The sequence below is a fragment of the Saccopteryx leptura genome, chromosome 6 (assembly GCF_036850995.1).
Source record: "Saccopteryx leptura isolate mSacLep1 chromosome 6, mSacLep1_pri_phased_curated, whole genome shotgun sequence".
Classification (NCBI taxonomy): Eukaryota; Metazoa; Chordata; class Mammalia; order Chiroptera; family Emballonuridae; genus Saccopteryx; species Saccopteryx leptura.
The window spans coordinates 23,546,249-23,573,575 of NC_089508.1; the positions used below are offsets into that span (position 1 = coordinate 23,546,249).

The following is a 27,327-nucleotide window of genomic DNA, read 5'->3' on the forward strand; positions in this document are numbered from 1 at the left end:
AGGTGTATCTTATGGTCAGGTGCGTCTTATGGAGCAAAAAATAGGTATATGTACTGATACCTGACAGTGAAGGGTTAGGGTTAAGATCAAGGACTTGAGAGCCAGATTTGAATCCTACCTTTGTTACATTCTAGCTTTTTAACTGCTAGGAAAGTTCCTTAAACATCTCTGTGCCTTGATTTCCCTATCTGTAAAATCGAGATAATAATAATGCCAAATTCATAGGTTGTTTTGAGGATTAAATAAATGAATGTATGTAAAGTTATGCCTGCACATGATAAGGGCTGTATAAAGGTTATTATTTAAAGTTATTGTGCTATAAAAATATACTGACGTGTGAGGCCATACCTAGCATACAGCCTGACACACAGGAGGTGCTCAGTACGTATTTAGTGCTTGAACGAGGAATGAATGAATGGTTAATTGCTCAATGTCAAATGATGAATTCAGACAATAGGACAATAGGACTGTGAGGAGGGCCCTGAATGTAGAAAATGTCTCTGGAGGAAAGTGAAATTTACACTAGGCTATGAACGATAATTTAGGATTTGTATAGGTGGAAAACAGTCCTGGTAGCACCGCTAGTTCCCGAGAGCACAAAATGCATTTGGAAGAACTCGCCTGTTCAACTTTGCAGAGGTACCTGGGACACTGCCAGGCACACAGCAGGTATGATCACATATAAATAGTTCATATAAGAAAGAAGTAAGAGGTGATCTTAAGGATCAGAGGATGGATGGAGCCATTGCATGGACACCTTGCATTTTAAGGCTAAGGAAAATGGACTTGATCTTGCAGCTGATGGGAGACACTCAGGTTCACGAGCAGAAGAATGATGCAGGGAAAATGATGTAGGGGAAGATTGTTTTGGCAATGGTGTGGACAGGGTGAATTAAAGGGGAAAGGTATGGAGGCAGAAAGATCAGTCATGGACAAGGGCCTCAATTGATATCATGGCAGCAGAGTGGAAAAGGGAGAAAGACAATTCAACAGGCTTTAGGTAGAGGCTGAGGAGATGTTTTCGGGGAGGAACAACTGGGAGGCTGAGTGGAGATTGTCAGAAATGGGAAGGTTGCGAGGAGTTGGGAGATGGATTTGGAGTGAGGGCAACAATGAGGTCTGTCTTAGAGAAAATGAGTTGAAGAAACAGAGGAATCACTAAAGCTAAAACACCTAGAGTGCACTTAACAATGCAGGACTGAGTTTGTGAGAAAGTCAGGACAATATAAGAGGGTGTCACCTCCTCTTTATGGAAGAGATGTCTGTGCTCATAGAAGTCAATCCTCAAAGAAAAGGGTCTAGTCTGGGAAGACTAGGTAATAATAAGATATCCTGGAGGGTTTTTTTTTTTTTTTTGATATTCAACATTTAAAAAAAAAATTACATTAACAATGGAACTATATGGCTTTCTAATATAGATACAGAAAATAATGCCCAAATAATTTTGATGGAGAAGGATGTAATTAGCATGGAAGCAAAAGAACTCTAGGCAGGGTGTGTGTTGTGTATGTGGTTAATGAGGAAGGGGAAAGGAAGACAGGTATTATCTTCAACCTGAGAAACAGGGTCAAAATGCACATCAGCAGCAGAGCCCTAGGAGCCCAGGGGACCAGCACCCTGGCCGGGCTGGGAGTTTGGCATCTATTCTAGGCCCGATGTTCAAGGGCTGCTGCAAGATAAGACATAGCCTGGACCAGGGGGCTCAGGAAAGCAAGGGGGCCACATCTTTCCAAGACCATCTCACTGTGGACTCTAGATTTGCATAGATCCTCAACAGGCACTCGGAAGCCAGCTCCATAAAAGTTTACACAATGGAGGGAAGGAAACGTGAGGTAGACCTGGGTGACCCTTTGATAGGCAAGGTATCAAGAATTGCCAGCACAGAATGTTTATGGAACAACAGTGCCTTTTAAAAATAACTACCAAAAAAAATTAGAAAGCTACTGAAGTGTCTCCTATCTAGATGTCACGCCCACACAAAGTACTACTGGAGCTGGGTCCAGGGACCCATCTGGGTCCCAAGATGTCTGCTCTTTTTTCCCTTTCCTCTCACTGTTTCCAGAACTATATTCCAGCCTTCTTGTGCCTGTCTTTGTGAGTGGGGCGCAGGTTCTCAGGGTACACACAAGAACAAAAGGAGGAAAAGATCACCGGTAGGTAAGACAGACGAGGTTGGAATTGCCTTAGAACAGACTGCAAAGCATATGTAAATTATATGTAAAATATACGTATGGCCCTCTAAAGTGCATTCCATCCTTTGGGAAAATCCCCATGGAGATAGTTGCTTTTGCAGCCTGGGAGAATGGAAACGGCTATGAAAGCAGAGTCATTTGTAAGTGGCTGTGGCCATCATGAAGCCTGTCGTGGGGATGACTAACACAGAGAACAGAAACCATTTACTGAAACAGGCGAGAGGAAGATGCAATGTTCAAGGACCGGGACAGGAGTTGAAGGTCTCCATCATTTAAGCTAATACTGTCTCCCCCTCAAACCTGTAACATCCCCCCCCCCTCAGATGGTTTTCAATCCATCCTTCCTTCCCTCTAGCTGGGTAATTGGGGAAAGTACTGTATTTTAGGGGAGGAAGGAAGTACATTCATGGGGGGGGGGAGACGACTCAGGGTGGGAGGAGCAAGTTATCTCTGCCAAGGCTTTTCCTTCACTCACTTTCAGCGTAACTTTCATCCCAGTGTAAGAATCTACATATATCATCTTTTTTCTGTACTGAAGTAGAGAAATTAAATGTCACTAATTAGAGCAAGTGCCAAGTGCCAATGTTGAATTCTTATGAAGCCACAAGGACTTTCGAAAAGAGTAATTACGTAAAATCAGAAGGTAATGAAAACATTCATTCTGGAAGAACCAAGGAGCTAGTGAAGGTGGTAGAGGGTGGGCCGAGGAAGAGAGAAGCCACTGCAACCCCTTCTGTAGGGTGACTGCGAATTTGGAAAAGAGACAAGGGGGAAGAATAAATAAACATTTTGGCATTTTAAGCACTTAAAAGAGAGGAAATTCAGTTGATTTGGCAAAAAGATAGAATTACCACAGTAGCTAATATTTGTTGACTATTTACTATAGGCCTGGCATGGCTATGTGGCATCTCATTAAATATCACTCTGTGGGATAGGCATTGCTATAAGTTCAATCTTACAGTTAAGAAAAGCAATGCCTAGAGCCAAAGTCACACTACTTAGTAAGGGGTGAAATGAGGATTCTAAGCCAACAGATGGGCTCTCTGGGCTGGGATGGTAACCATGACACTAGCTATTCTGTCTCATTCAGGGCTGGTAGAGAAGGAAAGACTCGTGTCTTAAAGAATTCAGGAGCAGAAAATAGTGCCCGAACATTAATTCAACTTCATCCCTGACCCTGGTCGAGCGTGACATAAGGAATACTGGGGGAATGCTACTTTTAAATGGCCACCATCTTCCCTGCCTCAATTTCCATCCCCAGATTCAACTAAAACATGAAGCTTTTCCTTTCCGAGGTCATTTCTTGAGGTTATGAAGCCATTTTCCCCATTACATGCAAATCTGAACACAAGACATGCTCAGGCTCCTCAGCCACTGACACTGTCCTGTGCGTGAGACCATTAGGAAGCCAAGCGGGACACCTTTCTCTAATGGCAAGGGTGGCACGGAGACATGTGAGTAAGGGAAGAAAAGAGACATGCAGTCACAGGTGTAGGAAGTTGGCCACTATGGGCAGAAGAGTGGGTGCAGGGGGTAAGGTGGGACTGGTGAGAGGGATGCTTAAAGGGAAGAAATGGGGTCTGAAGTAAACTTGCCCCGACTTCCACAATCATGCCTCCGGCTAGCCTTTCCCGGGCAACTCCCCGACCTTTGTGTCACTTTAGTTTCCCTGTTCTGTCAGGGGTTCACCAGTAGCTTGCCGCAGAGCCTGAGCTTGCTCAGCATTTTGATCAATGACTTGGCTCAGAGCACTCATGATGTGCTGTCTGGATGATGTGATGAACTACAGCTGAGAGGAATAGCTATTTTGTTAGATATCAGAATCAGGGTCCAAAAGGAGGCAAACAGGCAAAAATGAAATTTAATTTTAAAGAACAAATGTAAACTCCGGCACTTAAGTAACCCTCCCCAAATAAAAAGAAGTCAATAGTCTCATCTCTTCTCTGCACTGATTGTACCAAACTCGGGGTTTTGGTTCAGAGAATGGTGCCATATATTAGGAAGAACATTGAACCAGGTGGGGTGTGTCCAAAGAATAATCAAAATGGTAAGGAGTTCAAAGCATGTCATGGGAAGATTGGCTGAAGGAAGTGTTACATACAGAAAAAAATAAGAGAGGGCTAGATAAGGACATCAGAGCTGCCAAGCATTTCAAAAGTTGCACCTGCAAAACAAAGGAGCAAGCACATTCTGCAAGAACAGAGGGTCCTAACCACCAAAAATGCAATCCAACTCAAAGACTCTGTTTCCATGAACTAAGATGACCTCCAAGGAGGCCATGAATCATATGAAATGTCTGATAGTTGGCCCTAGCCAGTTGGCTCAGCGGTAGAGCGTCAGCCTGGTGTGTGGGGGACCCGGGTTCGATTCCCGGCCAGGGCACATAGGAGAAGCACCCATTTGCTTCTCCACCCCCCCTCCTTCCTCTCTGTCTCTCTCTTCCCCTCCCGCAGCCAAGGCTCCATTGGAGCAAAGATGGCCCGGGCGCTGGGGATGGCTCCTTGGCCTCTGCCCCAGGCGTTAGAGTGGCTCTGGTCGCAACAGAGCGACGCCCCGGAGGGGTAGAGCATCGCCCCCTGGTGGGCAGAGCATCACCCCTGGTGGGCGTGCCAGGTGGATCCCGGTCGGGCGCATGCGAGAGTCTGTCTGACTGTCTCTCCCCCTTTCCAGCTTCAGAAAAAAAAAAAATGAAGAAATGTCTGATAGTTAACTAGTTTTGACCTACAAAATGACAATCTTAAATGCTTCAAACTAATACCAACCATAAGAAAGCAAGCTTCAGTAAATCACATAATAGCAATCATGAGCTGGCACATAGGAAGATCACCTGTTTACATATATGACTTTGGTTTTTCCACAAGCCTTGCCCAATATTGGGGATAAATTGACTAGTCGGACTGATGATGATGATGATGGTTTTCAGAAAAGAGCCTGTTGCTAACTATCCAAAGTAGGTGCCATCCAGGTCCCAGCTCTAGCTTTGCCCTACCATGATCCACCATGTTCTACCCTCGCTGCTAAGCCCTTTGTGGGATGTCCAACTTTGCTCTAACAGCCTAGTGGCTGGACTGAACAGAAATGATTTCTTCCTACATCACCCATGAATCACCAACAGCTTCTGAATGGCACAACCACAGGGCACAGACTGTTGGCATCACCTTCTGGTTCTATGCCACCTCTTTAGGGGGAAGAAGGAGTAGGGTTTTCTCATGTGGTAATGGCATGGAAGGAAGAGGGATGAAGGCAGTCATGCTTGTCACTCTAAGGATTAAGGGATCAGCAATTATGACTTTTAGGAAACTCTTTCCAAAGAAGAAGTCTTTTCTCTCTGACTTGTCATGAACCTCTCTAAAATAGCACTTCATTCACAAATGATGTTATGCAGGAAGGGACACCTGATGTGCCAGATGAAAGAACTATATCCGAAGAGATCATGGTGTGCTAGATTTTAAAAAGCCAGGGCTGAATCGAACAAAATCAAAGAATGGTCCCAAGTCTAAGTCAAATAAACCATTGCACCACACAGGAAGGAGAGAAAATGGTTTTGCAGCACTGCACACAAAATAGTAAAGATTTTTCAGTGCCTTTTAATTTCAACTTAATACTATAGTCATTAAAGAAAAAAGTTGAGGTGCTTGATGGTATTATTAATAGATGTAGGGAGTCTATAAAAAGGGAGTAATGGGACCACTTTGTGAAGAACTGGTTGGGACATATTCATAATACCATATGGGATGTGGACATCCTTCTTTGGAAAGGATGCCCCCCTCAAAAAATAAACCAAAAAAAGTCATTTTCAGAGAACAATGACCAGTATAAAAAAAAAAAAGAAGAAGAAATTAAAACTTTTGTATAGACTGTCCAAAGAAACTGGAGATGTTTTAGCCTTTAAAAAAGAAAATCCTTAAAGACAAAAGCCCTGTCTTCAAATACTGGGTGTGTAATTAGATCTATTCTGTGTGTCTCCAAGGGCTGGAAGCAATACAGGTAGTGAAAGCTACAGTGACTCAGAATCAGGAAGAGCTTGTGAACATTCAGTGCTGTTAGAATGGAATGGAATAGCTAAAGGAGCAATGTGTTGCTCACCACTACAGAGGTTCAAACAAAGTCTGGATAAACTCTTATAAGGGAAGACTCAAAAATTAGGTGCACAGAGACAACCTTTTGGGTCCTTTCCGTTTCTAAAATGCTAATAATTCTAACAAAGTTTTATGAGCACATGTGATATGGCAGGTAGCAGGGATATAGGCATGAATTAGTTTTCAAAGATTGAGATACTCCCCATCCTTCAACAGCCCACAGTGGCCAATGAGGGGTGTGTGGGGACAACACACAGCTGACAATAGTGTATTATAATGGTGGCTCTACTAGCCCCATGCCCTCAGGTGCCATGCCCTCTGCTCAGACAAAAAGGAGATCATTCATCCCAACCTCCCTTAATGCATGCAGGGTATAAAATAGTGGCGAAGGCTGAAACCTCCCAATCCTTTCCCCTTCTAGCCCACTTTCCTTTAAAACAATGGCGTTCAAACTTCGGTCAAACAGAGTCCCCCAGATCTCATTCATTAGCCCTCCAGGTTGCTTCCTAGAGTTTGCAAAAGCAACGCTCTCGATACGCTAAGCCCTGGATTCAAATCCCATCTCTAGCTGTTATTAACTTTAAGATTCCAAACAAGTTAACGTTCCTGTGCCTCCTTGCTATAAAATGTCTTCTCGGGCTCCCTATGATCACCACGAGCAACCGCATATAGAAAGCACTTTGCACTGCTCATGACTTTTGGAGCCTGCAGTCCTTGCTGTCATTATTTAAGTAACTGGTTTATCTAGGCCCTCTCTCCACTACATGCCCCATTTCTTGCCAGCCCAGGCCTAGCAGCCTGCTTGCCAGGCATCCTCAAATGTCTCTCTCCCACCATGGTCACAGTCAGCTACATTACTCCACGGGGGACCCACTGCCCTCAACTCTCAGCGGCATTCCACGCCCTCACTCCTGAGACCTCGTCCCACAAACTGACCAGCTTATCCCAGATCCTTTCCAGACCTCCCTGGGCAGGTCTACAGCCTGGGACAGGCTACGTGGCCACCACAAATAAGCAGTGGGACTTAGCTGAGTTGTATGGAAGTTCTGTTGCCTCAGTTTCCCCTCCTACACAAGGAAGAAATTGGTTTAGAACAGTTTCTCTTTGGTCTCACCAATGGCATATTGAGCAATGCTAAACAATAGCACATTCAGTATTAATTGCCCCTTCCTACTAAATGCCACCAATGCCCCTCATCATTGGAGCAACAAATGTAGTCCCCACACATATGACAGGGTCCGGGTGGGGCAGTGCCATCCCACTGAGACTACAGGAAAACTTTAATGATGTTTCCCAACTCTATCTCTGACCTTGCCCTCTGGAACTGAGAAACAAAATGGGACCATAACCAGCACCCCAGTGAGTCTGCCCTGTCAAGACAATAAAAGAGGAGATTTTAAAAGACCTTGAAAAAGGCACCAAGTCCCAGCTGTCTGCTCTTTGAGTTAGCCAAAGCTGGAGGCAGGCTGGGGAGCGGCTCCTTGCTCACACTTACTCATCAGATCAGCTATGGGAGCCGAGGGGGTCTTCCCAGGCCCCAGCCGGGAAATTGGCTGAAAGCTGAGTGCTGTGAGCCCAGCCTGGGGCCCCTTTCCAACTCAATGACATACAGCAGTGGTGGATTTCCCTACAGTCTGCACCTCCCACTGAGCCAAGCCCAGGACGGGCACTGAGCAAAGATTTGTTCAATGGACTTCTATCTCTGGGCAAAACCCCATAAAAAGCAGACTTTCTGTCAAAGGGTTTTGGGGTAAAACCAAGATCTGAGTCTTGAGCACTGTTTGTTCAGTAAGCAAGTATTTATTCTGTGCCTAGGACAAACTGGCCCTTTTCTAGGCCTAGAGCATACAGGAGTGACCAGGGGTGTACCCTCATGGGTGTGCCTTCTGGTGGAACTCCCTGTGAGATGTCTCCAGGACCAGACATATCAGGGTTTACATCCTGATCCACCACTTTTTACTGGGTTGGTGAGTTATTATCGCTGAGCCTCTCTTTGTTCCTGGGTGAAATGGATCTAATGACAGAATCTACCTCCTGGGGATGTCAAAAGAAGTCAATGATACATGCAAAAACTTAAGTTTTTCAATGCCCGGTTCAAAATATAAGCTGAATAAATATCAGGTGTTTTTCCTAATAAATAAGGGGAGAAAGACAAGCGGGATGATTGCCCAAAAGAATAGGAAAGAAGACAAACTTTATTTCAGGTACTACCGGAGTTGGGAGTTCTAAGTCTTCGGTAATGAAGAAAGCATTTTCCTGGGTATACCAGTCCCCAGGGTCTATCAGTCAGACGGCCTAATCACAGACCTCAGAGTGGAAGAAGCCTGACAGGCCATATCATCCAGACTCTTCACATTAAAGAAAAGCAGCCTGATACCCAGAGAGGTTATGTGACTTGCCCACGGCCACATAGCTCCTGAGGAAAGTGGCGGAGCCAGATGGAGGCAGAGCCACAGAGCAGGGATCTCAGATCTGCACTGAAATCCCAACCCCTACCCTACCAGTCTCTGACTTGGGCAAAGGATACAATGTCTCAGAGCCCAAGGTTCTCCATCTGTGAAGTGATAGGTGCCTGGTACACGAGGTCTTCTATAAATGCCAGTTCCCTTTCTCAGTTCCTGGGATTCCTAGGCTGTGCTTGAGAGCCACGGTGGCCAGGCTCTGAGTTTGAGAGTCCACCTCACCAAAAGCATAAAGATCAGGTCAGATGGGAGAGACCGTGTATCGGAGAGGAGAGCAGGTGTCTTTGGAGGGGCTCGAGGCGCAGCAGTGGGAGCTGGCTCTGAGCCACCTCCAGTGAGGGAGGCTGTGACGCAGGCCCAAGAATGTTTTGTTTTTAAACCTCTCTGAGCTTAAGTGTCTTCATCCATAAAATGGAAACGCGGCTCCATTTTAAAACGGATCGAACGCGATAGCTTCTAAAAAAAAAACAAACAAGCGAATTTACACATTGCTTTTATGTGCAGGCACTGTGCTAAAGGCTTGACACGCATGAGCTCACTGAACCTGCACAACAGCCCCCCCGGAGATAGGTAGCTACTGTCCCCATGTCACGGGGGAGGAAAGTAGGGGCACAAAGGAAAAGAAACTCAAACAGGTCAGACTGTTGCGCTGGGATGGAGCCAGGATGTCAACCCAGGCATCCAGCTTGGAGTCTGGGCTCCACCCTTCGGTGCCAAACTCTTTCTGTAAAGGGCTGGATGCTGCGTCCGCCAGGCTTTGCCGCCATAGGTCGTGTCGCCGCGACTCGGCTCTGCCTTGGAAGAGCAGCCACAGACCATGCGGAAGCAAGCAAGCGTGTCTTTGTTCCAACCAGGCTTTATTTCAAAACACTGAAGCCCAAGTTTTATCAAATTTTTGCACCATACATTATTCTTCTTTTGATTGCTTTCAACTATGTGAAAGGAGTTAGCAGGCTGGGTGTGGCCCGGGAGCCTCGGCTGGCGGACCCCTGCCCTCTCCTCAGCGACCTTGCCTCTCAGTGAGTACGCCTTCATATGGAAAGTGCCTGAACAGCGACTGGCACAGCTACAGTGGCGAATAAAAACGCTCATTCCCTTCCCTTTCCCTAACCTCTGTCTCCCTCTTAACTTCTATCAACCCAGAAAGTGGGTCCTTCCTGCTGTGCCCAGCAGAACTGGCGAACTGGGCTTGAGCGAGGTGGACCGCCCCTTCCTCGGCACACACAGCCCCGGCGGCTCCAGGGCAAAAGGAGAGGCTGGGGATTTTAGGTCAGTATGTCTCAGACTTTAATGTGCATCAGCTGGGGCCTGTCTGGGGCGGGGCCTGAGCCTCTGCCTTTCCGACCAGCTCCTGGGTAAATCCGGAGCCGCAGGCTGGGTGGATCGCCTCTGAGCAGCGGCTTCTAGGGCAAACCCTTTGTGTCCATAAACACCGTTCAGACACTGCCTCCTGACTTTGGGTTTAGAAGTGTCCCTCAGGCTGGACCGTGTGACCCCCCTAGAGACAGGGTAGGGGTAAGGACAAATAACTAGGTCCCCTCTCCAAGGACAGCCTGCGATGACTTCACCTGAAGGGGGCAGAGGGAGGCTGGAGCGGAGGCAGGCCGTGCGCTGGGCGGCGGCAGACAGCAGCCCCCCCTCCCGCTTGCCCAGGCTCGGATGGACTGAAGCAAGAGGCCTATTTCCTCATCGGGCCTCTGAGTAACTAGGGCACTTCCACAAGGTCACAGTTATTCATTTAAATTCGAGCTCTAATCAGCAGGCACAGCCTGAGAAATTATTCCTTCTGAGGAGCGGCTGTCGCTGGAGCCTCATAAACAGCCCCTCCTGGCTGGGAAGAGAAGCTGGAGGGAGGAGAAGGAAGGGGTCTCATGGCCCCAGGCCCCTCGCTCTGTTCCTTGCCTCCAAATTCCTCCTCTAATCAATCCCCTCTACCTCTAAAAGGCTTCCTCCACCCTTAGCTGAGAGTGCTGGAACACACAGGGAGAGGGGAGAGAGCTGAGGGCACCGCACAGCACCACACAGCGGGGCTGGGACTGTCCCCTCCTGCCTCACTGGCAGCCCAGGGAGACCCATGACAGGTCCCGATGGGCGAGGGGTGTGGGATAGGGGCCAGAAAGCAGCCCCTTCCGGGCCACAATTGGGTTCCATGCCTTGGAAACATCTCTTCTCCTCCCTGGGCCTCAGTTTCATCTGAAAAGTAAGAGCTACAGTCCCTGGAAAGGATACCCTCTGAGCCCCGACATGTCTTGGGACCCTAAAGACTCATAGCGCTACTGGTGCTTGTGGCCACACTCTCTGCTCAGCCAGTGTTTTTGAGGTCCTACCATGTGCTGTGTAGCATGCAAAGAGTGGGGAATGCAAACATGGGTAAGGTGCACCCACAGCTCTGCCCCAGAAATGCTAGGGCTTTGAAGAAGAAGAGCACAGGCCCTGGAGGCAGACAGGTCAGAGGTCCTGGTCCCGTGCCAGCAGCTGACGACGGTGGGCAGTTACTGACCCTCTTTGAGGCTCCTGTTCCGTATCTGTAGAGAGGATGACAATACCTGCCTGGAGGGGTTGGTATGAAATGTCAACCCAGAGGATGCCCGGGAGGCATCAGAGCTCAGGGTCCCTCTGGACCTGCAGACCAGCACGCCACAAATGCCCATTACCACATTGTAATTCTGAACCTCCTTCCCAAAAACTAGGAGGAGGGGCTGTGGACTTTTCCACCCAGAAGTCCAGGGACATACGGCCGTCCCCTTGTCTCCTGGGTGCCCAGGATACTCTCTCCAAGGCCCCAGCCAGTCTCCCGGACCTTGGGAAGGTGCTGCCTCCAGCCTCCATCTCTGCCTGCATTTTGCAGTAGTGTTACTTCTAACCAATCTCCTCAACATGTAAAATCAATCAATCAATCAATCAATCATGCCCTTATAGTCTTTCTGCAGCTTCTGAGTAAACAGTTACATTAGCTCATAAAATGCCCACTTTGTCTTCCTGAGCGGAAGGAAAAATCCTCACAGAGACACTGAAGGCTTCTTGTTCCAGGCCACCGTGCTGCTGGCCCAGATGGCCCAGCCAGGGACTCGGAGCGACGGGAGGCCACCTCCCAGCCTCAGCCAGGGCCGGGCAGCTCAGGCTGCCTCCCGCCACTTCCAGGACCACAAGGGAAGGCTCAGAATTTGTCATTTGCTTCAGGCTCAGAAACAACAGAAAAGCAAGGGGTCGGTGGGGTGACCGGATTGGCAATCAGCCCTTGACACCTCCAGGGCAGAAGGAGAAGCACAGGATTTGGAATTGGACTGGAACCCCCTCTTGGCCCTGCTACTCGGTAGCTCGGTGACATCAGCACGTCACTTAACCTCCTGGCCTCCACTTCCTCACAAGACAAATAGAGCGCAGGTGACATACCTCAGAGGGTTACTAGGAGAATAAAGTGAGATAATGGCCGTGAAATTGGAATGGCACTAGTTCTAGATACTGTTATCTACAGTAGGCCCACCCACTGGCCTCCACCCCTTGGGAGAGACAGAGGGGAGCCAACGCACCCACTGTGTTCTACCTTCTACCTACCATGCTGTTTCACCCAGGGCCAGTATGGCGCCTTTGTGAGAATTAGAAGAAGGTGCCCCATGGTCAGAGGCAGCCCAGTGGACACAGCTTGGCAGGAGGAATGCAGGCGGGATGTCAGCCCCCATTTCCTCCCTCAGCCAGGAGCAGCTATGCAGGGCCCAACATGCACAGGTCTGCATGGGGACCCTGAGCCACGTCTCTGCTGGGAACCAGGAAGGGAAGGGGCTTTAGTGGTACTTTTACAAACAAGATTGGAAGTGTTAGCCTTACTCGCTCACCTCCTTGAAGTATCCCAGGAAACACCATCTTAGTAGAGAGGCCTTCTCTGATCACCCTCTGTAAATGAGCAACTTCATTTTTACCTGCTTCGTGTTTCTCCACCGCATTGACCACCCTCCGCCTGATATTGTACACAATATGTATACAGTATATGCATGTGTGTGCATACTTATACACAAAGGTAGGTTTACAGTTGTTCATATGAAAAATAATAGAATACTTAATGAATAATACAAGAATAAACACTGTGTTTTTCGTACTCACAACTCCAGACCTACCTTTGCCCACCCTGTATATGGTTTCTTAGTTCATCGTCTGCCTCCATCTAGATTAAAAGATCCATGAGAACAGAGTCTTCTGTTCATTTGTTCTTTTATCCCTAGGGCCTAGAAGAGCACAGGGTACGTAGTAGGTTCTCAATAAATATTTGTTGAGTGAAAGATTAACTAAAATACTATCAAATAGAAAGAATGGATTTAATGGTATCTCCCTGGGAAATGCTGTCTTGTGCTTTGGTTCAAACAATTATTTTCAAAAGGGTGGACAGTAGACAGAAGCTAACAGATGGGGAAGTCCTGTGTATTAGCTAAGGGTGACTATATTACTTTCCTATGTTGTATAATATATCATATAGGCTAATGATCAGAAACTATTCCTAAGTTTGCTTGATTATTTTAGATATTCCAAAATAATTAAGGGTAAATTCATTGGGAAAGAGGTCTTCTAATAATAAAAATGTTACACTACCTCTAAGCAAAAATAAACAGTAGTCCCATTAGGAAATAATGACCAGATCTTCAATTGCTGAGAGTTTTCAGTGATGGAGCCCAGTGTTCTCCAATGGAGGGTGCATGGACTTTGGAGTCTGAAAAGTCCTAAGTTCAAATCCCATTGCTACCACTGATGAGCCCTATGACTTTAGGCAAACTGCTCAACCTGTTGAGCCCTAAATTCCTCTCACATTAAAATGAATATAATAATACCTATCTTGTATTGATGTTATAAAAATTAAATGTTGAAAGAAACATTTCTAAACAAGAAAACATGTATGGAAATGTTTTTTAAAAAGACGGATACTCCCTTCTCATTTGGTAGGGTTATTCTTCTTAACTCAAAGTTTTAGCCAGTTTAGAATGATCTCCAAACTATTCTAAATCACTTGACACTTCTTATCGATAAATGGTTGTATTGCCTCATATGAGTCTCTGTGTGGATGTGTATGTGTGTGTGTGGGGGGGGGGTTACAATATATGTGTCTACACATATACTTAAACACATGCAGCCAGAGCCCAAATGCTTAAAATTTGGGCTCTGGCTGCATGTGCATTTTAAAAAAGAGAAATGCACAATATCATAAGGATTGTTCTTCCATTTGTTCATTGACAAAAAGAATTTGGTGGGTTTTTTTTCTACAGTGAACATGTATTACTTACATAACCAAGAAAAAAATATTGTTAATTTCATTGTGGAAAAGCCATTTGTTGGAATAAATAGAAAGAAACCTTCTTTTCCCCACATCATATTTTCCATGCTGAGTATGTCATATCTTCACCTTTCAATCATCTGGAACTACAGAAGATAAATAGATTTATGGGGGACATAGCAAAATGCTCATTAAATCGGAGAATACTTATCTTAAGAATGTCTTTTAAAAATATTTTCCAAAAGTTTCTCTACTTCTTTGATTCATCCAGAAATATTAATCCGAAGGGAAAGTATAAGCATGGAAACCACATTTCTTTGGTTTTAAAATGGTTCTTCAAAACCAATACAAACCCATCAATTCAAGGCATTTCTTCTAACCCCAAATCAATAAAAAAAAAATGCAGTGCATTTAGATTTTGGTTCTGTTAAGAGTCCCTTGGAAAATGTCTCACTCACAGTCAAACATGCACAATCTGGTGGAGGGGAAGTTTGCACGGCAGCTGTGCAGACACAGACACAAAGACTCACCTGGACCTTGACTGACATCTGTGGCAGCATTTTCAAAGAGAGGGAAAAGGGAGGGGAGAGAAAGGGAGAGAAAAGGAAGAAGAGTGTTAGCAGCACACATACACACAATGCAATGTGCCCTTGCATGACTATCAAGTTCATGCAAGATCCCAAAGGTGCTCAGCTTCTGAGCACTTAGTTCTACTTTCACCCAAAAACCACCCATGCAAGCCGAGGGGCCAAGCTCCCTTTTCACTGTGCATGTAACAAGAGAGGCAAGTTTCACATCTGTCCGGAAAGACAACATCCTGGAATCAGATAGGGCTCCAAAGAGCCAACCAAGCAGACTGGAATCCTGCAAGAATATTAGTTAAAATATTCTGGTTGATTTCTGCATACCAATGGCCAAGCAAATCCTCCTTCCCTCCAGATACACAACACTGGACATGAAATCAAGAGAGGTTTCCCAGGAGAGAGAAAAATAATAATAATAAACCATTCCCTTGAGGAACAAAGAAAAAGAGGCATAAGAGTTAAGAGCAAGTTGCAGCATTGTTCATCACATAGGACTGAAGGGCAAAAGATCACAAAACATTCAGAAGTCCCTGCCTCCCCAGAATTCCCAGTGACCATTCTTCATCACAGACAGCTGTGTGTGCATGAGATTGTGTGTTGAGTAGATCATTTGCCAGAAAAATGGAAATTCTACCTCCCCCTTTAATTTTTCTCCTTTCTTTCTCCCCATCATTAATGACAGGAGTTGCCATTTGAAATCACTTTTAATATCTACAAATAAACATCCAGCCCTAGGAAGGCTGATATTTGAATTAAGCCAATGAATTTCAGAAATGAAAAACAGTTCAATCCCATCATTTCCATGAACACAATCTCCTTCTTCCACCCTCAGTGTAAAACAGAATCATGCTAGAGAAGCCAAACTAAGAACAGCCCAAAGTATTGTTTAAACCCCTGGACCTGACCTTGAGGATATACTATAGCCGAGGAGAAGGAACAGGAAGCTGCTTCAAGAAACCATGGGCCATCCGGGCAATCCTGGGTGACTTACTTGGAATCACTGAATGGTGGGGGTCTTGGGTATCCACAGACATTATTTATGTTAATTATTATTATTATTATTAGTGAAGATGGGAGATGAAAGAGGTTAAGGAATGTGCCTAAGGTCACACAACTAGTTCAGGGATAGAGCCAAGAAAAAATCCTAAGTCTCTTGAATCTCACCCAGTTCAATTTTTATTCAACTGAAACCCAAGTCTCTCAAGGGTATATGGGAACCCAAATTCAGCTCGCAAGAAAATGAGCACCCTGAAGCCATAAGGGGGCTGGGCAAATGCCTCCCATTGACCCCATGAGTGGCTCAGGGGTTACCCTCTATGCCTCTAATTTGCTGCCATCAGATCTGTAAAGTTCTAGCATGTTCCTTAGGGCTCTTGCCCCAGAAAAATCCAGGTGCTGACCTAACAGAACTGTGTCTCAGCCTCTGGAGAGGCATACCCATCGCAACAGCTGAGCATTTCCCCAGCCCACACCCTGCATTCCCTAGAAGCTGTGTCTGCCCAGAGAGACTTCTAGAGAGCTCTGAAGCATTCCTCAGCCACACCCCCTTTCAGGTTTTCTGGTGAGTTGTTAGATTTAGGGGTGGAGTGGCAGTAGGGAGGAAGAAAAGAGGCAAAATAGAGGAGGTGGGAAGAGACAACATTCTGCATAAATAACTAAGAAGGCCCTTAACTATGCCTGATGGATTTCCTAGAACAGGAGTCATTAAAATACCCCTTTATTAAACAGGGTATCAAACTATTTACATGTGGTTGAGTTCAGTGGTAGGAGTGTCTACATCACTGTTCATTGGAACATGTTCTTTGGGGGCACCAAGACCCAAGGGAGACAGGATACCTTAGAACCCCAAAGTTCTTTCAATACTAAGTTGCCCATTTGATCATTGTGGTTACAATCCTAGGTTTTGGAGACAGATTGGTCTGGGCTCAAATCCCGGTCTGCTCAGTGGCTTTGGGTCAGCCACGGAACTCTCTCTGAGCCCTTTTCTTCAGCTATAAAATGGGAAGATAACTGAGCCTCCCTCATGGCAGTGTTATGAGAATTAAATGAGATTAAATTCTTGTAAAGCACTTAACTCAGTACAAGGCAAACACTGCATAAACGTTAGTTGCTCTGATTATTATCATTTTGAATTACCACAGACAGAATTACTAAAAAATGTTGGCCAGATGGCTCCCTGGAAATGCCAGGAGATCACAGGAATTAAGCTGTATTTCTTTGGGTGATTTGGGTTCAACTCTTCTACCTGTGAGTGCAGCCCTTGGCTCCAGCCCACCCCTCCACTGGGCTGTCTCTTCTTCCTCCCCTTTCTTGGGGAGGGGGGTGAGTCAGGAAGGGAGGCAAGAGGGAATTAGCAGATTCTGGGTAAGCAAAAGCAGGAAATCAAATTCCACTCTTATTCCATGGGTTTCCCTCCCTCAAACCTTAATTTAGTCCAGTTCTAGTCCTTTGTATAAAAAAATCCAGCATCTCTTCTTGGCCAAAGAGAGCCAACAAAACTACCAAGAACTCCCCTCCCCCACCCCCCTTCAGCAGAGGGTCAGGGTCCAACTCAGCTCCTGGCTGTGGCACCAACCTACAGGCAATTCTGTTATGTCCAATTTGAGGAATGGAGAGACACTATGTCACCTGGCCCCTGGCCCCAGGAGCAGTGAGTTGCCTGAATCTCTGCATTCAATTCTTACCAAAAGAATGAAATGTCAAAAGTAGGAGTGGAAGGGGAGGGGGAGGAGCAGAGGGTAGGGACGAGAACTTCAGCAGTATCCGTCTGCTGTATTGTTGGACCAGCATCCTTCTCCCCATCTTTTTATGGCATGCCCTAGTTGTCTTCTGGGGAACCCTCTTTCCTACCCTTAACCCATATGGCTTGGTAGAGATGACTCCCACCCCTACCTGAGCTCCAAGGGTAGGCATGTGACTCAGACCAGGTCATGGGAATCCACAGCTGGATTGCCAGGATTCAGGCTGTGGGACTTTCTGCCAGTTACCTAAGCTTGCTGTTTCAGTTTCCTCATCCATAACACGGGTGTGATCATGGTTCCTACCTCCTGAGGTTGTTTTAGGAGCTTAGAACATAACGACCTAGTCCTCAGTCAGTGTTAGCTGGTAATTTGATTACCTTCATATAGGAGAGGACTAGAGTATTTTAAAAAAACAAAAATAAAAACCCCTTCTGATGGTCATACAGCAGAGTGTCCTAGGTGTCCTAGGATGTCTCTGTGGTGGTTTGTGGTGTCTGACTCCATGCCTAGCTGCCTCCCACTTCTAAGGCAGTCACCCCCAGAGCGCCCTCTGTCTGTGGTTGATATGGATGTACAGCCTGGGGCAGGGGTCCCCAAACTACAGCCTGCGGGCCGCATACGGCCCCCTGAGGCCATTTATCCGGCCCACACCGCACTTCCGGAAGGGGCACCTCTTTCATTGGTGGTCAGTGAGAAGAGCACACTGACCATCTCATTAGCCAAAAGCAGTCCCATAGTTCCCATTGAAATACTGGTTTGTTGATTTTAATTTACTTGTGCTTTATTTTAAATATTGTATTTGTTCCTGTTTTGTTTTTTTACTTTATAATAAGATATGTGCAGTGTGCATAGGGATTTGTTCATAGTTTTTTTTATAGTCCGGCCCTCCAATGGTCTGAGGGACAGTGAACTGGCCCCCTGTGTAAAAAGTTTGGGGACCCCTGGCCTGGGGTCTGTATGTTGGGGAGCAGCATTGGGCCCCAGAACTGGCCCTAAGAAATGTGTGTGCGTGTGTGTGCGTGCGCACACATGCGTGCGTGTGTGTGTAAATATGTATGTGTAAAAAATTTTTAATAGATTAAAAAGTGAGGGCCAATTGCAGAAGAAAAAGCAAAAGGGAGCGACACCCAGATGTGATTGATCCAGGGGAGAAGGCATCCTCAGCCTTGCCAGCCTGGCCCAGCTCCCTCCTGCTGTTTTATTTCCTCACACTGCTGGGCCTGTAGTTTCCTGAGCTCCACCGCATTCAAATCTATATTCTATTTTCTCTCCTAGAAAATAGGTCAGACCCAAGGCAGAGTTCACCAGGTCGGGTCCCGGAAGGTTTGACTGGGTTTTGCCTGCAGGAAGCAGCCCGCCCCATGCTCCCCAAAGCCCCTCCACAGGCATAAGGGAGTGTGGAAGTAGCAAGCGGGGTATATCAAGTTCCTGCCTCTTGAGATGATGTAGTCCAAATAAAGTGTGACGTGGGAAGGCTTCCCTGCTAAGCTACACTCTACAAGTGCAACAGAGGCAGGTGGAGGGACCTCCCCCGACCCAACACCCACGCCCACCCCTGCAATTAGAATCAAATCTCCCCAAACTGCAGGAAATTGTTTCCTTTGAACTTTAATATAACCAGGTTGATCATCTGCACTTGTGGCTAAAATTGTTGTTGAAGAACAATAAATGTCCATGGGGTGCTGAGTGCCATGGGGGTGCTGAGTGCCATGGGGGTAGACATGTCCGGATTTACTTCTTCTCTGGTTGTAAAGGCAAAGAGAGTGAGTGAAGGGTGGCAGTAACTTTCAGATCCTTCCTCTCCTGAGCTGCTCCCATGTCCCTGGTTTGAGCATGGCATTTCTAACAGAGGTGGCTGCAGGCTGGGCCAGAAGTTGTCTTCATCAGGTGTTTCTGCCCCCTAGTATTCTTTTGGAGCACCTGCTATCCACCAAGGTCAGTGTAAATGCCAAAGCTGTAAGGATGGGAGAGGGAAAATGACCGGTTATGTGAGCCAGTCCTCAGCCCTCCGGTCATGACAGTAGAAGCAACTAACTAACTAACTAACTAACTACCGCTAATGGAGGGGTCCTGCCTGCAGCCTGCGCGTTTGCTATTGCCCGGCCTGCACAGTCTTTGTCAGGCATATGTAAGACTGCTCTGCACTTTCTTCAGGTACCAGCTCAGATATCACTTCCTCAGAATAACCTTCTTCAACTGCCTTCTCTCATCATGGCATTAGTCACTGTTTGACATTACATGCTGGGTCTATGGTTTTAATGTTGTATCTCCCATTAAACTACAAGCTTCATGAGGAAAAAGTATTGTCTGTTTCATCCAATACTTGTATGCCCAGAGTTTAGGCAGGGTCTGGCCTGTAACAGGGTAAGTGGTGACCCACTGATGTATATGATATGTACCTTGTAGTGCTGGGAGGGGGGGGGGGGGGAGGCTGCCCAGCGGCCTCCAGGCATATTCCTGCCCCAGGCCTACAGATATCAGGGTAGGCCTTCCGCTGAGGATGACATGACACCCGACTACCACATCAGGAGAGGAAAAAAAGAAATAAAAGGCAAAACCTGCACCTCCCCATTGGCCTAGCCTTTCTCATCCCAGGGGAGAATGAGCCCAAGGTTCTTCCCTCTCCTACAGGAACAAGCATAGAAACGATTTTTTTTTTTTTTTAGTTGGGAGCTAAAGCGAACTTCCAGCAGCGGAGGGGCTGGGTTTCCTGAGCTGAGGGACTCCTTCCGCGGTCGGTGGGCGTCTGAGCTCTTCAAACACAGGCAGAGTTGTCTCTCCACAAAGGGCCAGGTGGTGTTAGCCTCCTCCCCGACACAGCCCATTTATCCGCCTTTGTCGACGGAGCCCCCAAGCCCTGGTGCTGTTTGCTTTTAGTCTTTGATGCTAATAACTCCAGATTGCAAGCTGGAGAGGAGGGGGGACTGCTGTGTCAGGTGCAGCCCGCCTGGAAGACAGCCCAGGGAGAGGGGCGGGATGAGAAGCAGGAAGGAGCAAGGGCGGGGCGGTGGGCTGGGTCACTGCTGCCCCCGAGGACCCGAGGGGCTCTACCACGCACTTGCACGCAGTGGATCTGGCTGGGGAACCAGACCTCGACTGGCAGTTGCAGGAAGAGGCAGTCCACCTGTTACAGATGGATTCAGAGATCAGTGCGGACGGTCGGTTTTATTTATTTTATGCTTTAGGGGTTCTGAGCATAGACATAAGGTGAAGGCAACCTGGGGTTTGAATCCTGGCTTTGCCACTTGCTATTAAAGATGTTTCTGTCAAGCTTCTTAGCTTCACCTCCTTCTTCAGCTGCGTGGGAATCATGGTAGTAGAGTCCGTTCTGCTAGCATCCTACGCATCCATAAATGTCACTACGCTGTGCAAAAATCTCACAGAAAAAACCACAGGGCTTATAGGGAAAATGGAGTTGGGTTCCACAACCCCAAAACATCATCAGTGATACATAGTAAAAATAGTGAAAATAAGTTTCACTATTAGTGTTCTTCATTTTTCCTGGGTTCAGGTCTTTAAGAGCAACAACTGTGCTGTGCTTCTGATATCTTATTGTGCCATCATCAGAATGATTCAAGTTGCTAGTCAGATAGGAGAAGGGCAAGGCTACAAGTTAAAAAATTCTCAGAGTTTCATACTTGTAAAATGGAAACAGTGTCAAAATAATTGACTGCTTCCTGTTAAATCATTTCCATGGATTAACTCATTTCATCTTCACAAGAGCCCAGTGAAATTGGGTACATTATTGTTCCATAAAAAATTTAAATGAAAAGATAGGAGCCCATTTTTACAATGTGTTAAATGATTAAGAAACACATAAACACTGTTAGGAGTATAGCATTTAAATAAGACCTGAAGTTTGCTTGTGAGTTGTTGCAAAGTAGTGAGAGAAGGGTCATCTGAAATTGGAGGGGTATCCAATGGCATCATGACACACACAGTGACTGAAGTAGCCGGCAGGTGTTGAGGTATGGCATTTCGTGTATTCTTTCTTGCATAGCCTGATTCAGCCGGCTGTAGCTTTCTGCCTTTACCTAGCGCTTCTCACGGATGAAATCATGCATAATCAAAAGCAACATTATTATGCTCAAATAGTTCCCTAATATATCAATTGCATTGGAACAAATTTGCATTTTCAAAACACACATTATAGCAGAACTGACTGTACCTAATTTATATGACTGTTAGGATCAAATGAGATGATCCATATAAAGTACTAAGGACAACGCCAGGCACAGAGTAAACATTCAATAAAAACTTACTGAAACTGTTAATATTAGTATCTCTGCTGGCTTGTTGATTCCCTTTTCAACTGAAAGGGTCGAGTTCCTATTGAGCTGTGTAAGCCTTGCAAACAAAAAGTGTCTCTAGCTAAATAGTACTTCCCAGCCTTAGGTCACGAGGTTGGTACCTACAATAGGTTCTCTCCTAACAGGACATAGCAGAACCCAAATGCCATCTTCCTAGGTAAAGAAATGAATGCTGACCTTTCTAAATAAGCATGGTCCACCAGGAAGAAAGATATACACCTACAGCTCAGAGAATGCCAGGAAATCAAGAGAGAAACTGACCTAGATGATAGGCTGTCCCGCCATTTAGAAGGATAGAAAGGAATACATGCTCATGTTGCAGAAACAGATGCAGACAGCTTCAATTTCCCTGCCCCCTGCAGATAGCACAGCATTCTGGAGTCAGGAAGACTTGGATAAAAATTCTCTCTTCCACATACTATGTATTTGATCTTGGACATGTTCACTAACCTCTCTGAGCTCTTACTACCCCATCTGTAAAATGGAGGCAATCTGTAGACCTTGTAGGACTGATGTAAGGGTTATAAGGAACTAATGTATGCAAAAGCACCGAGACAAGTCTGGGACAGAGAAAGCACCAATCAATGTTGGCAGATCGTAATTACTGCATTGCTTGACCCGAGCGATTTCCTTAAGAGGATCTGTCCTCTTTCCAAGAATTCCTTGCTCTCTAGAGAGACTAACCCCTCAGGGCTTATGCCAATTGGAATTATGGCCTGGGGAAAGCAGGTGGTTCTTCCCAGGGTTTCAGTGGGGGTTGAGTTCTACAAATTTTGCAATTCAGTTCAAAGAGCCTTGGAAGACAAGGTTTACTGCAGCTCTTCTGTAGGGGGCGCTGTTATGGATATCAGGAAAGAGCTGGGTTTGGAAGACACAGCCATGAATTTTTGTTTTGTTTTCCTATATTTTTTGGTTGTTGTGGTGGTGGTGGTGCTGGTGGTGGTAAATTAAATAACATAACATAAAATGTACCACTTAACCATTTTTAAGTGTACAGGTCAGGAGTATAAAGTGCGTTCCTATTGTTGTGCAACCCTCACCACTATCCATCTCCAGAATTACAGTCGTCCCTCACCATGTCACGGCTCACTTTTCGTGGTCTCACTGTATGGTGGATTTTTCACTATATCGCGGGATTTTGCATTAGATAGGTATTTTTATATATTTATTATTTTAATTATTTTTGTGGTAAAATAAGCAAAAGAAGTGTGGAAAAGGTTAATAACAGTGTGGGAAAGGTTTATAAGAGGGCGGGAGCCCTGGCCGGTTGGCTCAGTAGTAGAGCGTCGGCCTGGCGTGCAGAGGTCCCGGGTTCGATTCCCAGCCAGGGCACACAGGAGAAGCACCCATCTGCTTCTCCACCCCTCCCCCTCTCCTTCCTCTCTGTCTCTCTCTTCCCCTCCCGCAGCCGAGGCTCCATTGGAGCAAAGATGGCCCGGGCGCTGGGGATGGCTCCTTGGCCTCTGCCCCAGGCGCTAGAGTAGCTCTGGTCACAACAGAGCGACGCCCCAGAGGAGCAGAGCATCGCCCCCTGGTGGGCGTGCTGGGTGGATCCCGGTCAGGCGCATGCGGGAGTCTGTCTGACTGTCTCTCCCTGTTTCCAGCTTCAGAAAAAAAATACAAAAAAAAAAAAAAAGAGGGCGGGGAGGGTTTATAAAGCCTTAAAATATATATAAATAATAAAATAAATATAAGGTCGCTACTTCACGGATTTTCGCCTATCGTGGAGGATTGTGGAACCTAACCCCTGCCATGGAGGAGGGGCCACTGTAGCCCCAATAGAAGGATCCCTCCCTACCAAGCCCCTGTTAGCTTTTCTGCTTCCCCTCACACCCCTCCCTTTCTTCCATCTTCAGAAAATGAGCAAGGTTGATTTCTTCCCTTTGTAACGCCAAGGTGTGTGGTGGTGTGAAATTAGAGCAGGATCCGCTCTGAACCTAAAAGTGTCCTTTTTTGAGTCTGAGAACCATGTACATAGCCTGTTAATTACTGCCAATCCCATTTCGAAGGGGTCAATGGCATTCCGCGGGCCCTTCCAGAAACAACCGGGGGACCCAGGCAAGGAGGCTTGGCACTGCCAGGAGCCCCAGAGGTCAAGCAAGCACACAGCAGCCCCTGGAAGAAACTCCACATGTTAGGCATCAAAAACTTCTATGGTACTCCTATAGCTAAAGAAAGAAAAACAGGGCCCTGGCCAGTTGGCTCAGTGGTAGAGCGTCGGCCTGGCGTGCAGGAGTCCCGGGTTCAATTCCCGGCCAGAGAACACAGGAGAAGCGCCCACCTGCTTCTCCACCCCTCCCCCTCTCCTTCCTCTCTGTCTCTCTCTTCCCCTCCCGCAGCCAGGGCTCCATTGGAGCAAAGTTTGCCCAGGCGCTGAGGATGGCTCTGTGGCCTCTGCCTCAGGCGCTAGAATGGCTCTGGTTGCAACAGAGCAACGCCCCTGATGGGTGGAGCATCGCTCCCTGGTGGGCATGCCGGGTGAATCCCCGTCAGGCGCATGCGGGAGTCTGTCTGATTGCCTCCCCATTTCCAACTTCAGAAAAAATACAAAAAAAAAAGAAAAAAAAAGAAAGAAAAACAGTAGAAACATTAAAATGGGGAGGTGGCTATATGATTGTTTCAAAGAGAAGAGAGTGAAAGAGACACAGGGAATTTTAGAAGTGGAAGAGTTCTAGGATGTCAAGTAGATTCATCCCTTTCATTGTACATTCCACAGACACATCTTCGTCACACAGACTCACATCGACAGCCTGTCCTAGGTGCTGGGGGCACAGCAAATGAACCAGACAGACATGAGTCCTGCGTTCTTGGGGCTTCAAGTCTCGCTAGGAGGATGGGCCACACATAACCAGACAATTAGGTATCTATTTATCACTATGATCGGTGCCAGAAAGTTGTACAGGATTCTTTAGGCTCAGACAAGAGAAACAGACCCATGACAGAGAAAGTGACATGTCCACCCAGCTGGTCAGTGTTAAAGCCGAATCTAAAATTCCAGTCACCTGTGTCCCCAGTCCATTGCTGTTCCCACTGGGTCACAGTAGGGGCACCAGTGCCCCGACAAGGGGTCTGGGAGAAGGGCCCAGCACCGAGAGTACCGTGGTGGCCCCATCTCTGCAGCTTCCATAGAGGAACAAGAGCATGAACTTGGAAACTTCGCTGTCTTCCTGGACACTCGCTCATGCATTATAGCGATGGAAAATGGTTTCAGCCGTCTCAGGGTGGGGGCCTCAACATCGGCGCCTTCAACCATCAGGACAACAATGAAGAAAGAGGAGAGCCTCCCTCAGCACCAATCAGAAAGGAGAGGGAGCGGGGGTGCAGACCCACTGCACAGGCTGAGCTCTAATCTATCTGCTGTGCTCTGCTTGAGAATTAATCACACAAATCCCTTGATAAATCTGAGGTTGTTATTAGACAACACTAATATCCCCCTTTGAGTAATTCAGACAAATACACTGAGATGGGGGAGTCCCAAGTGGCTGGGACACAGACGGCTTTTACATTCACACACAACCGCACACAAACACGTGCGTGGGCATTGCCCCCACCCCACCCCATGCTCAGATGTCTGTTCCCAGCAGCACCCTTGGCCTCTGCCCTGATGGCTTCAGGCAAGGAGGGTGAACTGAAGGATGGGCGAGCAGGGCCTGACTCCCTGTCCTCCCAACTCTGCCACTGACCTAATTTTACACAAGAGAGGATTTTTCCTTGTTGGTCCTGCTTGTTTGTAAATCATGCCCAGTGCACACACAACCTAAGACAGGCCTTGCTAGGAAGAAGCCAAGAGGGAAGGGACGACCCCATTCCCTAGCCTTTCTAATTGGTTCTGGGGAAGGCTCTCCCCTTTTCCTTGTTTCCCTGATGGTTGAAGGTTCTAAAGTGTGAGCCCCAGCTGCCATTTCTCAGGGAGCAGGTCAGTGGACATTCTGTTAGACTCAGAAGAGGTGGTGAAGGGTGGAGGGTAGGAGGAGGCAGGCACACCATCAAGGTCGTCTCAATTTCATATTCTTGTCCTGCCCTTCTCTGAACTAGAGGAGCTGTACATTCTAAAATGACCCAACACACCTCTGCTGCTAACTTTATCTATGACCTTGGGTCAGTTTCTTAATCCTGGATCTCCACTGATCTCTATAAACAACACAAGATACTTTGACCCTGATGTTATGACCCCTCAGGTCACAGGTTCCTAGCTTGGACCTGCTTTAATAAAAAAAAAAATCTTCAGGAAAGAGACTGACTTTAGTTGTAGGAAGTAGTTCTTCAAATTGTAAAAACTGACCTGGAAAAAAATTAGACCTGTCAGGGAAAGAAAAAAAAAAGCAACACAAAATGAAACTGACAGTAGCTAAAAATGCACATGATAAAATTTGTTATTGACTAAAAAAAAAAAAAAATGGAAGGAAAAATCAAACACTGACGACAAAATTTAGACCGGCAAATGAGATGTGAGAAAATTGGGTATGGTAGGAATAACAACAGCAAAAGAATGCCCACAGGGGTAGAGCTTAGATGGGCAAAATATGATAGGCACGCACACACACACACACACACACACACACACACACACACACAACCAACCAATCGATGAATCAAATCTTCACTAGGGAAGACACATGGAGCAGAATCGATCTTGTTAGAAAGAATTCCATCAACTATAAAGGAATTGGAAAAATAAGAAAGGATTTAACTACACTGAAGAGAAAATGAACTGAAGAAATTATGAGCCTCACATTGTTTGCTTCTGAAAAATGCTCCCTTTATTAAATAAATAAATAAATAAATAAATAAATGTTTCAGGGTTTGTATAACCCTAATTATACCAACATAGAGGTAAAAGGTCTCGGGGTCAAAGGATGCAATCCTAACATCCTTGGTAAATGCTGAAGAAAAATAAATTGTATGATCTCAGAGGTCCTGTCCAGTGGCAACTTTTTTCTGATAAAAAAGCAGAATGGCAAGTGAATAAAACTGCCCTAATCGTTCACTCCCAGGAAGAAGGCAGCTTAGAAACCAGGCACTGCTGGAATGCTGAGGTCGCCAGTATGAAACCCTGGGCTTGCCCAGTCAAGGCACATAAACGAAGTAACTACCATTTGAGTCGATGCTTCCTGTTCCTCCCCAACTTTCTCTCTTTAAATAAAAAAAGGAACCAGAAACCAGCCACAGCCTGCAACAGTAGTTCTCAGACAATTAGACTTGATTTACCTATGACATATTTAAAGCACTTTAAAGCCATTTTGGAAACTAATGTAGGATAACTGTATTTTTATTTTGCCAAGAAAGAATAAAAACCCCAAACTGACTCTTTGTATTGTATTATCATGTTTTCTTAAAAATAAAAGGCATTCAAGACCCCAAAATAAAAGGACATAATCTCAGAATTTTTTTTAAAGTATTTTTTTTTAAAAATATGACTTTACTATAAATTTCCTGCCCTATGTTTATTTTTCTTGTTTTCCTGAAAAATGGTAAAACATCATTCTATCCCCTCTGTGTTTCTGTCCTACTAGGTTGCAGGTAGATCGGGGAGTCTCTGTGTTTCAGTATCCTCACCCAGAATGGAGATAAAAGGTAAGCTTACTCATACAGTGCCTGAAACATAGTAAGTGTTCTATAAATGTTCAGCCATTTTGAACCAAGTTGACCCCCAGCCTCAGACTGTACCCCTCCCCCTCCAAGCTGAGAATTTTGTAGACATC

The 27,327-nt window shown here is 46.2% G+C and overlaps 1 protein-coding gene across 14 annotated transcripts in view; it reads right to left on the reverse strand.

Annotated features, from left to right (window-relative positions):
- Nucleotides 1-27,327, reverse strand: part of NRXN3 (neurexin 3) — a 1,639,812-nt gene that overhangs the window by 1,519,824 nt on the left and 92,661 nt on the right. For all 14 annotated transcript variants that reach the window (XR_010752009.1, XR_010752008.1, XR_010752007.1 and 11 more), the window contains exon 3: nucleotides 14,521-14,538. Coding sequence is in view for 11 of the 14 variants with exons in the window: in XM_066388158.1 (XP_066244255.1) it covers nucleotides 14,521-14,538 (18 nt within the window). In the remaining 3 variants the exon portion in view is untranslated. The remainder of the gene's footprint in view (nucleotides 1-14,520; nucleotides 14,539-27,327) is intronic.